This window comes from Phragmites australis, chromosome 9, assembly GCF_958298935.1.
Source record: "Phragmites australis chromosome 9, lpPhrAust1.1, whole genome shotgun sequence".
NCBI classification, from domain to species: Eukaryota; Viridiplantae; Streptophyta; class Magnoliopsida; order Poales; family Poaceae; genus Phragmites; species Phragmites australis.
The window spans coordinates 19,512,790-19,527,658 of record NC_084929.1 but is presented as its reverse complement, the minus strand read 5'-3'; the positions used below and the strand labels follow the sequence as shown (position 1 = coordinate 19,527,658).

The following is a 14,869-nucleotide window of genomic DNA, read 5'->3' as shown; positions in this document are numbered from 1 at the left end:
GGATTATTTTCGATTTGTTGCCTATCTTTATTGCTATCCACAGCAACAAATGAGGTTTCCCAATTGGTTTTCAGATTGCCCATCTTGATTTGCTACGTTCTTTTTCTTTAGTCGCGGTCAGTGGCGGAATGTGAGCTGAAATCAGGAGGTGGAATTCATGCACCTCCCCTGATGCTGTGTGCTTATGTCCTATTTGTCTTCTCCAATATCAGTTGTTGTAGTGCTATACGAGCAAAGGGTTTAGAGCTAGGTTTGTTTCCACTACACTCTGCCTCTGATTTATTCTATTCTTTTACAAAATCTTTACGGGTAGGAGAGGCTCAAGCCCCCTACCAGCTGTCACCCCTATAACTCTCTCTATATTTTGCAAGAGAATAGAAGAAGAGGAGAGAGATGAGATGAAAAAGAAGATCAACTCTCTCTTCGCTGCCTTACTATTGTCGCTAGTTGCAGTTGGGCGTATCACATTCACATTTTTGCAGCAACATTTTGGGGTCCAAACTCCAAAGTCAAAACACACGACCTTCAAGGCGAAGCAATCTCCCGGAGTCCAAACCCCAAACCGGCTAAAAATGGAAATTCTTCATTCGCAAGGGACCAGGGCGCAAAAGGCAGGGAACGAAGTAAACCCAGTTTCATATCTTTACTCCCTCTGACCGTTGCCCACCTTCCTTCCTTCTTCGTTTCCTCGTCGCCGCCGTCGACTCTTCCTCCTCCACCACCACCGTCGCCTCCACCCCCGCCACCTCCTCGTCCTACTCCCGGGTAAGCAGAGCAGCCGGAGAACCGCGCCTCACCTCTATCCCAGCCTGCTCCTCCCTCTAGCACGTGCCGTGTGGATCTGGATCCGAGGCCGGCCGCTGGGGGTGGCTCGGCGTGTCTCGAATTTCTAGATCTCACCGTGATCCCTGTTTGGAGTGTGCCGCAGCTTACCCCGAGGGATGGAGAACGGGGGAATCGAGGAGGCGGACGACGCGCTGCCGGTGCCCGCGCCGCCGAACGGGCGGTGGTACCGACCGGTCGGGTCGAGCGACCGTGCCGTTGTCCAGATGACCTCCATGGAGCCGGGATCCTCCTCCTCCTCCGGCATCGCTGCCGCCGTGACACCCCAGCCGCCGAGGTGATGCAGACTTCTCTTCAAATTTTTGGGTTTCGCGTGCATTCCATTTCGTGACGCGTAAGCGGATCAATGGGCATTCGAACAGAGTAGAGAATGTACTTCCGCGTGGATCACTAATTACTAGCGTAGTTGCTGCAAATCCGCGCGTTCATTGTAGTAGCCGTGCTTTGTTTAGCGAAATGGAGTGTTTAACTGATCAATCGGACTGTAGTGTTGGACTGTTGGGAATACTCACAGGAGTGGAAGTCTCGGAAGTTAAGATATATAGGTTGACTGCTGTGGGGTTTTAGAGAACATTGAAACTGCTATTTTAGGCTTTCGGATTGCTGCGTTCTATTTTGAGCACTGGGAATTACAAGCAAGGTTGTGAGATCCATGCAAATTCTATTTGTTTTGTGGGATACCTGCAACTGCAATGTCACCATTATTAAAAACATAGTGATATATGGTTGCCTCTTCCTTTTCAAGAAGTTTTGATGTTTGAAAGATGCTGAAACTATTTCTGAGTTCAAACTGGAAACTACTACTGGTTGCTCTTGCAATTGAAATAGCCATGGCTTGTCATAATGCTGGCCATTTCTGATTGGTACATTGTTTTAATCGATGCTGATAAACTGAATCCAATGTTTCTTCTGTTTTATGATATTTTACATATGAAGACATATACCATGCTTTTATGTCGCCCTACTATAAGCATGCTGCTGTACGTTTGAGTTCTCTAGTTAGACTGCTGGAGTCTAATGGATGCCACACCTGTTAATACTTGGAAAGGATACTCTTTTTTCCTTATGTCGATTTTAATCTTCATCCTGGTAGTTGTTGCCACATGGCATGCTGTCAATCTTGCATGCTTTGAAGAGATAGCTATTGCTTGACATGCTTCTTTGCTACATATATTTGTACATGTTGGCATAAAACCTTCTGGTTTCCCTTCTTCTTTTGCTGTTTTTCTTTGGATATTCCATGCCAGACTTCAAATATAGTCTCAATAAAAATGTCCTTTAAGCGTGTCTTTATAACAATTAGCAAGATAATTTAGAAGGATGCAGGTTGTCTAGGTGCTGTATGTATAAACTCACACTCTTTTGTATGTGATAGGAACCTTAAGCCTGGTGCTAATCTAACTGTTGATCCAAGCACGCGAGAAGGTTCTCCTGATGATCAAGCTACATCCAGTGGATCTCAAGGGGATTCAAAGCTAGAGCTCTTCGGTTTTGACTCTCTTGTAAATATTTTGGGCCTCAGAAGGTACAATCAATCCTTCTATATTCTTACTGATGTCAGCTAAAACTTGATGTTTGTTTCTTTTTGTTAAGAAAATTAAGGTTTTGACTAGTATTAAGCATCTTCTCCCTGATAATATTATGAATTGTTTATTTTGCTTTATGACATATCATCGTCTGATTGAATCTGAACAGCATGACAGGAGAACAGATTCAGGCCCCTTCAAGTCCTAGGGATGGTGAGGATGTAGCAATTACCATTGGACGTCCGAAGGTTGTCTCCTATTCCAACATTTTGTGTCATCTGTTTTAGAATTCACACACTTTTCCTAGTCAATGGCGAATAACTGAGAATTAATGGTAAATAGTGATATTATTGTTTGTAGGGCATATATTTCTGCATCTAGTTTGAAGTTCAGGACGAGAACTTGATTCATTTCATTTACCTTCACCTATTGTATTCGTTGTACATCAATACATCTGAGTTTACTTGGAAATTGGAATATTAATTAGTTCATGCATGCTAGATCTCCAAAGCTTGTTCGGTTTTAACTTCATTCGTTCTTGACTTCTCGTTGCATGTACTGATCATATTATGTTTTTTTATGGCAATTTATTTGTTTATGCCATTTGATTTACCAACATTTGTACATCTGAGTTTGCTTGGAATATCAATTAGTTCATGCATGCCCGATCTCCAAAGTTTGTTCGGTTTTAACTACATTCATTCTCATTGCTTTTACTGACAGATTATATTCTTTGTTTCTATGGCTATTTATTTGTGTATGCCATTTGATCTATGGACATTTGTAGAAGTGATATGCCTGTATCATTGATTAGATTACTCGTATACCTTTTGACAGGAAACTGGACCTAAGTTTGGTACCATGATGGGTGTCTTCGTTCCATGCTTGCAGAATATCTTGGGAATCATTTATTATATCCGTTTTACCTGGTAAAGTATTGCATGCACAGATTTTTTTTTTTACTGTCCATCGGAACATTGTTTCTAGTTGGTTTCCGCAAAGTAAGCTTGCTCTGCTGGTCAGCATGGCGTTCCTGCCTTTATGTTAGCAGAATAGCCTAGCTGGATCATTTTCATTCCTGCTTCCATGACCTTTCCTTATAGTAACCAAATAAAAAAGTATTAAAGTAAAACTGTAAATAGGTATCTGCATTTGAGTACTTTCTCCTGTTATTCATATCAGGTGTAAGTGTTATTCAGAAATTGTGATGCATGTCTCTCCATTGCCTTATACACTTACTAGGTTATTTAAAAACAGATCAACGCTTAAAGGAAAAAAACTTACCAATCTTTTCCCCCTTTCTGTAGGATTGTAGGTATGGCAGGTGTCTGGCAGTCGCTTATGTTAGTTTCGTTCTGTGGTGCATGCACATTTTTAACTTCAATATCATTAAGTGCCATTGCAACAAATGGAGCAATGAAGGTATGTGAACAATAGCACAAAATTTGACAAAGTTCACAAAATAGGGTTGTTATACCTTTTTGACTTATCTTATTTTCATGTTCTAAGGTGCTACCAAGATAAACTTAAACACAAGAAAACTGAGTTGCATTTTGTATGGTACATAGGGTGGTGGGCCATATTATCTTATAGGTCGTGCACTTGGTCCTGAAGTTGGAGTTAGTATCGGATTATGCTTCTTCCTTGGGAATGCAGTTGCTGGAGCCATGTAAGTATACACTACAAAAGCCAAGTACTTGAAGTTTTCTTTCCCACATTTATTTTGATTTTGTGATACAATGCTATTCTGATATTAATCTGCATCTTCTTCTTAAAAACAGGCATCATGTCAAATCCTCTTGTACTTAGCATGTGATAGGTGTAATTTATACTAGTAGAAGAATAAAAGTGGTGAAACTGAACAGTTCGAGCCTTATTTGGATTCTTGCCTCTACCTTCTCCCAATGAATGATTGGATTGCATAGAGGCTACTATTGTCTATTTATAAAAGCTCCACACAATGCAATTAAACCACTGTGTCCAATAGAAGAAAGTGCCTAAATGGATGATGGATGTGGAATTAATGATAACAGTACAAATGAATGGAAAACATAGCTCTTCTAAGCTCTTCTAATGCTAAATGAATTTCCGTTAATTTAGTTGTTCATTTGTTGTTACTTGTTAGTTTGGTGTGCATTCCCTCCCTTGCAAACCTACTCAAACATTTTCAGGTATGTGCTAGGGGCTGTAGAAACCTTTCTGGATGCTGTTCCTTCTGCTGGCTTTTTTCAAGGTAGGTTTCAACTAATAATCAGTATGTTTATTTAATGATTGCTGGGAGCCTGGTGCATGTTTGCAGACAAGCCATGTCTTATGTGTAGTTGTGTACCTTTAATACTCTCTCTTTGTCAAAATATAAGGCATATAATATTTTCAACTTATTATTTTCCTTGTCCCTCTCTTCAGCATTTACGAGTAAATCTTAAAAAAACTAGACCAACCTAGAAGGAACTAGGCGGGTTTTTTTTATTAAGAAGAAATAGGACTCGGACCTAGGTGGTCTAGGTGTACATCCACACCCTCAACCAATTGAGCTAGCTTCCGTTCCTATTACGAGTAAATCTTCACATATGCATGCATGCAGGATGTAGCTCCTCGTTTCTCTTCATTACGAATCTGTTAGTTGTACATACCCTTGTAATCGCAGATGCGAAACAAGCCCATCGTTGCAGCGTGACCGAGCCCGTCATGATCATCAACAGCATAGCCTGTCAGCATCACCTTGCTCAGCATGCACTGCTAAGCCTGTTCTGAAGCTGCTGCTCCTCTGCCTGAGGGAAGCAAGAAGAGAGAATAATACATGGGGCATGAGGGTGAGGCGTTTTCGATGTGGATTGCATCCAAACCGCAAGTTCCTTTCGAGATAAGGTGGTTAAGGGTGTGGGGGATTTTTGAGGCGGTGGTCATCGCAAGGCAGATGGTTGAGGAAGTCAGCCAAGCACACCCATAGTTTAACTGGTTTCAGCTTTTTATTTGTGACACCTAATGTGACTTCCAAATGTATGCTGAGTGCAGTTGGCTCATGCTAGTAATCATCTCCATGAGCACTGGCTTGCTGAAAATCTTTCGTCCTCACTCCATAGTTGCTCCCCCCTTTTTATCCGGTTTGTCATTATCTCAGATGACACTCTTTTTTCTGTTTTACCTTACCTGTCAATTCACTCCTCTTTGGCATATCATTCAATCAAATTTGCAAGTTGATTTCTCACATATCACCTGTATAACATATGAAATGCACTGCACTGAAAAGAATTCGCCAGTCTGTTTGATTGCAATAAATCGAAAAGGATATACTAAATTACTTGTTATTTTATTAACTTGCAATGCTTATGCTGATTTGAATTTGCGATAATGTGTTTCTGTTTTAAAATGCAGAGAGTGTAACAGTAGTCAACAATACATTACTAAATGGCACAGCAACAGCTGGCACAGCAACTATATCAACACCAAGCTTGCATGACCTTCAAGTGTATGGTGTTATTGTGACCATACTGCTCTGTTTTATTGTGTTTGGTGGTGTGAAAATCATCAACAAGGTTGCACCTGCTTTCTTAATACCAGTTCTTTTCTCGCTATTGTGCATTTATCTCGGTGTCTTCATTGCACCAAGGCATAATGCTCCAAGTAAGTACCTGTACCTTATTGCTTGCTTTTACCTTGTTTTTCATCATTATGTGCTGAATTTTGTTGGTGGCTTTCTTATGTAGAGGGAATCACTGGGTTGAGTATAACAACAGTTAGAGACAATTGGGGTTCAGAATATCAACGTACGAACAATGCTGGAGTTCCTGATCCAAATGGGTCCATATACTGGGATTTCAAGTAAGTTTTTACTGTCTTGAAATATTTGAAAAACTCTCTTATCATTCCATGAAAAATTTATGAGTAATCTTTGGCATGCATTAGTCGGTTTAGATGACTTGCAAACTACATCCCTAGATTTTGAATAGTACCCTAAATCCTATGAACTTTGACCAATCATGGCACTGAACCCTGCACCCATTGTTGCTGTTGATTTGGAGTTTCGGACAGAGGGAAACCTCTGGAACCAAGATGTTGTTGAAATGCAGCTTTTCTCCACTTTTCAGTGATCCTACTCACCTCTCTGCCTTGTCAGCCATGCCATGGTTGGCCTTTGAATCGTTGTCCAAAGCACGCCCACCTCAGGTTATGGATGTGAACCCACGTTTTAACCTATATCCTTGATTACACTGTCGACTCAGAAATATGCAACTTTGGTGCCGAGTGGCAAGTTGGGTTGCTTGGGAACAGATATCTCGTTCCAATCTAATGCGGAAATAGTCTGACCTCCTATTGTGGAAAAAATATCTTACGTTATGGGGTTTCATGCAAGGTGTATAGAACAACTGGGAAATATGTTTCCTTGCTAATGTGCTTATTTTTGTTCCTTTAAAATGTATACTGCAATGTGGGTCTGTAAAGTGTAAACTTGCTTTGAAGTCTCCATTAAGTCCATGAAGTTCTAAATTATCTCGCTAGGTCCCTAAACTAGTCAGGTAGGTCTGACAGATGGAATCGATTGGTGTGGACCAAAAAAAAAAAAAGAAAAAAAACTGTGACCAACCTAGGAGGAACTAGGTGGCTTTGCATATAAGAAATAAAATCCGAGTTGAAGAGGACTCAAACCTAGGTGGTGGGGGTGTACACCCGCACCTCGCACCAACTGAGGCTCAGTTCCTTAGATTGATGTGGACAACAAATTCCGTTAAGAGGGATGACATGGTAAATACATGCTGATATGGTTTGTTGTCCCATTCTGGGTAACCACATGATCTGATGATGCATCTGTAGGAACCATAATCCATCAGAATTAGCACTAATTGCACAGTCTTAAACTGCAACTTTCCAGTATGTTTGGCAGGATGGTTTGTTACCAGAAAAAAGGCTATCAGGGTTCCTATCCACTTGTTTAATGAATTCCACCTAGCCGCCTCCACACCAGCAACTTCCTGCTACTCTTTTAATTCACGACCTGCTGAAACTAGACGATTAAATATGACAACTTTAGGGAATTTCCAAGGTATTAAGAACCTAAGAGAGCCTTTGGTGCATTTTTAGGGACATGCACTTCATTTCACCCATTTCCTTATGTATGTGGAAACTCATGTTGCTAACAATTTTATATTGACTTTTCAGTGCTTTGGTAGGTCTCTTTTTCCCAGCAGTCACTGGAATTATGGCTGGCTCAAACCGATCTGCTTCACTGAAAGATACACAACGTTCAATACCGATTGGAACGTTATATGCGACTCTTACTACAACTGCTATGTACCTGTGTTCGGTTCTTCTATTTGGAGCCTTGGCCACAAGGGAGGAGCTTCTAACCGATAGGTTTGTGCCTTTTAGTGTTGTTCTAGCCAATGGGATTTCATAGACAAAAGGGTTCATTATGGTCATGTTGTGTAATTAGAGAAAAATTGATTCCATGCCTTGCAAAGATCACGGTCACAGAGTTGCAGGTTGTATGTGAATTTTCATGTTAGTGAATCGATCCTGTATGGGTACTGTTATAGTAGATCCTGTTTCAGGGTGCAATGCTCCATGCTTTGATCATAATGTTTTACCTTTACTTCTTTTTTTAGAGCTAATATGAAGCAGTTGCAGAAGATGGTGTTATTTCTACCCTAATTGTAGTTTATAGGATGTATGGCCACGTTACTGTAGCAGATGGTCTTAATAGATAACCTATGTTGTCGAGCCAATTATCACGCTCTGTATAACTTAAATAAGCGTTAATTTTTTCTGTTTAGTTAATGTCTAAGAACTACATTCAACCCTGTTTAGTTTTTGTCTAAGAACTACACTCGACCATTACCTAGTCTTCACATGTTAAATTGGGCCTAGTCCCATAAGGCATAAGCCATGAGCTGTTACACAACTTGCTGATTTCTCGTGTACTCAGCTCATAAATATCCTTGACACTTGCAGGCTTCTTACTGCTACAGTGGCATGGCCAGCTCCAGCTGTGATTTACATTGGTATTATCCTATCCACTTTAGGTGCAGCACTGCAGAGTTTGACAGGGGCACCAAGGTTACTTGCAGCAATAGCAAACGACGACATTCTTCCGGTTCTTAATTACTTTAAAGTTTCTGAGGGGGCTGAGCCTCATGCAGCCACTTTATTCACCGCATTCATCTGCATTGCTTGTGTGGTTATTGGAAACTTGGATTTGATTACACCAACTATCACGATGTTTTTCCTTCTATGCTATGCTGGTGTTAATCTGTCATGCTTTCTGCTTGACCTCCTTGATGCTCCTAGTTGGCGCCCTCGATGGAAATTTCACCATTGGAGCCTTTCACTTGTTGGTGCATTGCTTTGTGTTGGTATGCTTCTTCACTCTTTTACCATTTTCTTTTATTTGATCATGGTATTCATAAGGAACTGTAGTATTTTTGTATTTGACACATGTGAATGATATGGCATTATTTTGATTCAAGACTTCGTCCACATTTACTCTTTTTAATCCGATCAGCTTCTCTTAATTTGTACTCATTGTTTAACATGTTTCACGATAGCACGTGTCTAATCAAAATGCACCTTTAAAATGTACTTATAATAATATAATAATTATTTCTGCTTACATGGATCTTTATCTCAATTTTCAGTGATCATGTTTTTGATCTCTTGGTCTTTCACTGTTGTCTCTCTTGCCCTTGCAAGCCTCATCTATTATTATGTGAGCATAAAAGGGAAGGCTGGAGACTGGGGAGATGGGTTCAAGAGTGCATACTTTCAGTTAGCGCTCCGAAGTCTCAGATCTTTAGGAGGTATGCATGACTTTCGGCTTTGCAAATACATAATCATGCTTTGCAATTTTGTAACTCTACTTTCCTTTCAACAGCAAACCAAGTTCATCCTAAGAATTGGTACCCCATTCCTCTGATATTCTGCCGTCCGTGGGGAAAACTTCCGGAAAATGTTCCTTGTCATCCAAAACTTGCAGACTTTGCCAATTGTATGAAGAAGAAGGGACGTGGTATGTCGATTTTTGTCTCGATAATTGATGGTGATTATCATGAACTGGCTGAGGATGCGAAGACTGCATGCCATCAGCTGGATGCTTACATTGACTACAAACGCTGTGAGGGTGTTGCAGAGATCATTGTAGCCCCCTCTATGTCTGATGGCTTTCGTAGCATTGTTCAGACAATGGGCCTAGGAAACTTGAAGCCGAACATTGTTGTTATGCGGTACCCTGAGATCTGGCGACGTGAGAATTTGACAGAGATACCGTCAACATTTGTGAGCATAATAAATGATTGCATTATTGCTAACAAGGCAGTAGTCATTGTGAAGGGGCTCGATGAGTGGCCTAATGAGTACCAGAGACAGTATGGGACTATTGACCTCTACTGGATTGTTAGAGATGGAGGATTGATGCTGCTTCTGTCTCAGCTCCTGCTCACAAAAGAGAGCTTCGAAAGCTGTAAGATCCAAGTCTTCTGCATATCTGAAGAGGACACTGATGCTGAGGAGCTGAAGGCTGATGTCAAAAAGTTCTTGTATGACCTTAGGATGCAAGCTGAGGTCATCGTTGTGACTATGAAATCATGGGAATCACACATGGAGAACAGCAGCAGTGGTGCTCAGCAGGATGGCTCCCACGAGGCATTTACAAGTGCACAGCAAAGGATCAGGACATACCTTGCTGAGATGAAGGAAACCGCACAAAGAGAAAGACTGCCACTAATGGAGGATGGGAGGCAAGTAGTTGTGAATGAACAGAAGGTTGACAAATTCCTGTACACAATGTTGAAGTTGAACTCCATGATACTCAGGTACTCCAGAATGGCGGCTGTGGTGCTTGTGAGCCTCCCCCCGCCACCACTGAATCATCCTTCGTATTTCTACATGGAATACATGGATTTGCTTGTAGAGAATGTCCCACGCATGTTAATAGTTAGGGGATACACAAGAGATGTTGTCACTTTTTTCACATGATTAGATACACATTTGGAGATTCGAGCGCGGTTTGGTTGTTGTACTATCTTAGCAGACTGGATACACAGGTTCAGTGCAGATGTCAGATGTGCAGGGCCGTTGTTCGTGAACCGCGGTATCTTCATTCTGGATTCAGAATTGATTCTTCATACGTAAAAACTTTCCATCTATTAACATACTTACATGCTGTCTCGGAGATAGAAATGCAACCCTTACTTTTGTCACTGAAACTTTTGTATTGATATTTTCTTTGCATCACTTGTATACGTCTGTGAGACTGTTGTACCAGTTGATGAAATGAGCTATGCTGCGAAAGAGGTAGCCATGATCATAGCTGTGCAAAAGAAATTTGCCTTGGTGTTTTTGTCTCGAATATTTGGTGTTAATGGTACTAGATTTCTGTCCATGAGCGGTGTGACTTCACTGAGCTAATTTCTGATATATTGAACCATCTTTCTTTGTACTAAGTTTTGTTGAATGCTGGAGATGTAATTGTCACTTTGTCAGGCAATTAAGCAGTTGGTATGATTTATACCTTTCAGTTGCAGTTTGTATTATGCCTTGTTTTCGAAAGGGTCTGTTTGGATCGTTTCAATTCTCGCAGGAAGAGGGAAAACACCCGTGTTACAAATGGGACCCTATGTGTCAAAAGTTTCAAAAATTTTGTTGTGGGCCATAGCCAATATGATGAAAGCACAAGACACCTGTTTAGTTTTTACGGCACCGGTAATGAGCTAGATGGTAAGTTTGCATTTTATCAACCGGCAGGAAAAAGGGCGGGGGTCATCAAACCACTCTTTTTCCCTAGTCTCCCTCCCTTGCTCCTCAACATTTTCACTGGTTTTTTCTTCGACATTGGATGTGGAATTATGAATCCATCATACTTCGAAAAATGTTCATATAAATCTATATAATGATTGAAATATCAAATATGGTCATCGATATGTAGCTAATTATACTCGGTTCGATGTAATGAACATACACGGTCACTTTTATCAAATATTGTAACAGCTCAATTTGAATCTCCAGAAATCGTTGAGCACAAATTAATTATCAAGCAATAAAAATAATTAATTAAGTAATTAATCAGTCCAGGGTTAAAACTCGGAGAAATTACCTAAGGCTAAATATAATTTCATTAAATTCCTTGTGCCCTAGTGTCGTGCTTTTGTTTTGGAGTTTCCAGATTAGTTAACCCATAGAAATCAGTAGGAAAAAAAGGAAAAGGAATCTAGAAAATCTTGTCTTGGGCCAAAATCCGAAATCCTTTCTAGGCCTAGCTCTCCCCTACCAAATCTTCTTCGGGCCGAGCCCAATCTTTTTCCCTCTCAACGGCCCGTTCAATTTCCCTCTGGGCCATATCCTCTTTCCACCAGCCGAAGCCCATCAGTCCGCCTTCGCTCCTGGGCCGAAGGCCGGAGCCTTTCTTCCCTGGCCCGCTCCCCTTTCATCGCAGGCCGCAAGCCGTCACCTCTGGGCCGACCCTCTCGGAATTTTTTTATTTATATATTTTTTAATATTTGTAAAATTACACGGCCGTTTCAACAAATTGTAAGAATAGGTTACCGTCGTCTGTTCATCAGGCGAGATCTTGATCTCGTCTGATGAACAGTCATGTAATTTTGCAAATATTAAAAAATAAAATATATAAATAAAAAAATACAACCTTCTCGCATGCGCACCCCTCCCTTGGTTTGCCTGTGAAGCCCGTAGCCCAGTTCCATTTGCCTAGTTGTGCTCATGCCCAAAACTCCCTCCCTCTCCCTCTCACATTGTCATTCCCACACGTCAACCCCATTGTCAACCTCCCGACCGAGTCCAAGACCATCACGGTAACAGTGAGTTCGTGCCATCTACCCAAGTCACCCCCTCAAATGAGCATCCAGGAGTTTCCAGAAGGTGTCAAACGGATTGGTGAGGATTCCCGCAAGAGAATCCAAGCACTATATGCAAGGGTTACGAATTTAAACTCCTAAACCGATTGGTGATAATGCCAATTTTTCGCCAAACTCTAACCGAGTCTATCTATATCTCTACCTCACCCCTCAGATATAAATAGCACCCTTGGGAGCCTCTCCAGAACCACACTACATATTTCCGAGCTCTTGCACTGAAGCATTGCCGCTAGGAAGCACCTAGCGCCGCTTCGTCGCTCACTGACACCTCCCACCATCTAGGTTGTTGCTTGCACCCATGCGACGCTTCCTGACGCTCAGAGTAGCATTAAATAAGCTCGCCAAGCCCTCTACTCCCTCTCCGCCGCTCGTCGGAGGAAGCTGACCCCTATAGAACTGGAGCTCAGCTTCTCCGACAAGTTGCCGCCGTCAAGAAGCTGCCACCATCGTCTTTTCGCCGGATCCGTAGGAGGTAAGCTGCACAACCACCCGATCTAATGTTGACGGTCTAGATTACCACTTTGATGCTTTTGATTACAGTCATCCGATCGTTGATCAAGGGCCCTGCTTTACTGAGCCTTAAGCCTAGTCAACGGTACTGTGTCAACAGCCACCTCAGCGCCATGTGTCAACAACCTCAGCTAGTTATCCCGCGTGGCATCCCTGTCATCGTCCCAGTCAACATCTTTTCTTTAATTCCTCTACTGACATCATCATGACACCATGCTGATGTAGTAAAGGTAGTTTCTATTAGAAAAATAATTTTCATAAATCTAGTAATTCGTAATAATTTTTTAATATCATATTTAATGTTTTTATTTAGTAGAATAATTCTAAATAATTTTAGAAAATCCTAAAAACCCCATATCGCTCTGAAAATTTCAGAAAATCCATATTCATCTATAATATCCTTTTTAAATCTTTTCCTTGTTTTAATCTTTTGAGAACCCTATTTTATCCGCCTTAACTCTGATTTGATCAATTCTTTAATCAGAATTCACCAAAAATCTTAATCTATCTAATTAAGTAAAACTTGAGTGTTATTTGGTTCTTTTTTTGTTCTTGGTGTTTATTTGCTTATCTTTTCGCTTGTTTTCACGACTAGACACAGGACTTCCCAGAGGAAGAAAGAGATTTTCAAGACCAAGATTTCAAAGACCCCGCTAAGCACCAGAAAGGCAAGTTGTCATTGACCATATTGTACCCATGTTTTCAAATGTCTTTGTTTACAAAATTGCATGTTAAGAATCTATCAGGAATCCCAAGTTAGGCTATAGCTTAGTTTTCCTAATTATCTTTATCGCCATGGTTTTGGTGTGTATATGGATTGGTAGATTATGCTTAGCCTCGCTTTTGATGTTGGTAATCATAATTATTCAACTATACCTAATATTGGTCTTATGCAATGATGATAAAAATTGGTGAAGTAAATATAGCAGCCAAAAGCAACTATACTAACACCAAGAAGCAACTATAACAGCCAAAAGCAACTATACTATATCAGGTATAGTTGAATAATTATTATTACCAACATCCAAAAGCAAGGCTAAGCGTAATCTACCAATCCATATACTCACCAAAACCATGGTGACAACGATAATTAAGAAAACTAAGGTAGAGCCTAACTTGGGATTGCAGATAGATTCTTAACATGCAATTTTGTAAACAAAGACATACAAAGACCCTATATATGTATGTATGTGTGTGTGTGTGTGTGTGTGTGTGTGTGTGTGTGTGTGTGTGTGTGTGTGTGTGTGTGTATTCTACAGATTCTACAGGTACACGCAACGTACCTAAAGAATGTACATAGGCTGAGCACGTGTGCCCGGCCGAGCAGCCAACTAGGCTCTGATGCGTGCGCCACACGTGCCCCGAGCGTGCTCCCACCCACCAGCCCCACGAGCCCACTAGAGACCTAGCAGCGATTGCAACTAGTTGCAACTTTGTGCATAAAGGAGTTATAACTATAAGTATATGATGATTACAACTACATGTTGCAACTACACGCATAGAGTATGGTCCCACCCATTGACCATGTGGGCCCACTAGATTATTGAGCGTGCTCCGACCTTATGAGCAGCGATTGTAACCAGTTGCAACTACGTGCATAGAGGAGATACAACATGTAATATAGGGTGATTGCTACTATTAGTTGCAACTACAAATATAGAGTGGTTATAAGTATATGCATAGCGAGATTGTAATCGGCAATGTTGCAACTGTATTGTTCAGCATGTTATAATTAAATTGTCTACCATGTTGTAACTAGAGTATCTACCATGTTGTAACTAGTCAACACTAAAAAATGCATATTGTAATTCGAGTGTCTATCATGTTGTAACTAGAGTGTCTACTATGTTATAATTAGAGTGTCTGCTATGATATAATTGTAATATTCACCATGTTATAACTAGAGTGTTCACCATGTTATAACTAAAGTGTTCACCATGTTGTAACTAGTACTCACTCGGCCAGCTAGTGCGCAACTGAGGTCTATTCTGCACGTATGCGTCGAATAGGCTCAATGTGTGTTTGCGTGTGTTTGTGTATATTGCTTGAGTATATGTGCTTGTTTTATAAAGTATATTAAATAATATATATTGTATATATATACATGTATGCGTAAGTATACAAGAA

General features: G+C 40.8%; 1 protein-coding gene across 1 annotated transcript; it reads left to right on the top strand.

The window, feature by feature from the left end:
• Positions 1 to 594: 594 nt before the first annotated feature.
• On the top strand, positions 595 to 10,743 carry LOC133928739 (cation-chloride cotransporter 1-like). The gene is made up of 14 exons (XM_062375199.1): positions 595 to 765; positions 929 to 1,120; positions 2,219 to 2,368; positions 2,539 to 2,617; positions 3,207 to 3,298; positions 3,677 to 3,791; positions 3,938 to 4,038; positions 4,541 to 4,602; positions 5,745 to 5,993; positions 6,077 to 6,191; positions 7,527 to 7,721; positions 8,319 to 8,719; positions 9,002 to 9,163; positions 9,238 to 10,743. Exons 2-14 carry the CDS (start codon positions 942 to 944, stop codon positions 10,335 to 10,337), a joined length of 3,000 nt encoding a protein of 999 aa, XP_062231183.1. The 5' UTR covers positions 595 to 765; positions 929 to 941; the 3' UTR covers positions 10,338 to 10,743.
• The last annotated feature ends 4,126 nt before the right edge of the window (positions 10,744 to 14,869 follow it).

What these genes read in the sequence shown, in the direction of transcription:
- LOC133928739 (XM_062375199.1), top strand. Translation starts at nt 942, where the DNA reads ATGGAGAACGGGGGAATCGAGGAGGCGGACGACGCGCTGCCGGTGCCC. An exon ending in TCCATATACTGGGATTTCAA is followed by an intron (nt 6,192 to 7,526) that starts GTAAGTTTTTAC and finishes TTGACTTTTCAG; the next exon opens with TGCTTTGGTAGGTCTCTTTT. An exon ending in TGGTGCATTGCTTTGTGTTG is followed by an intron (nt 8,720 to 9,001) that starts GTATGCTTCTTC and finishes CTCAATTTTCAG; the next exon opens with TGATCATGTTTTTGATCTCT.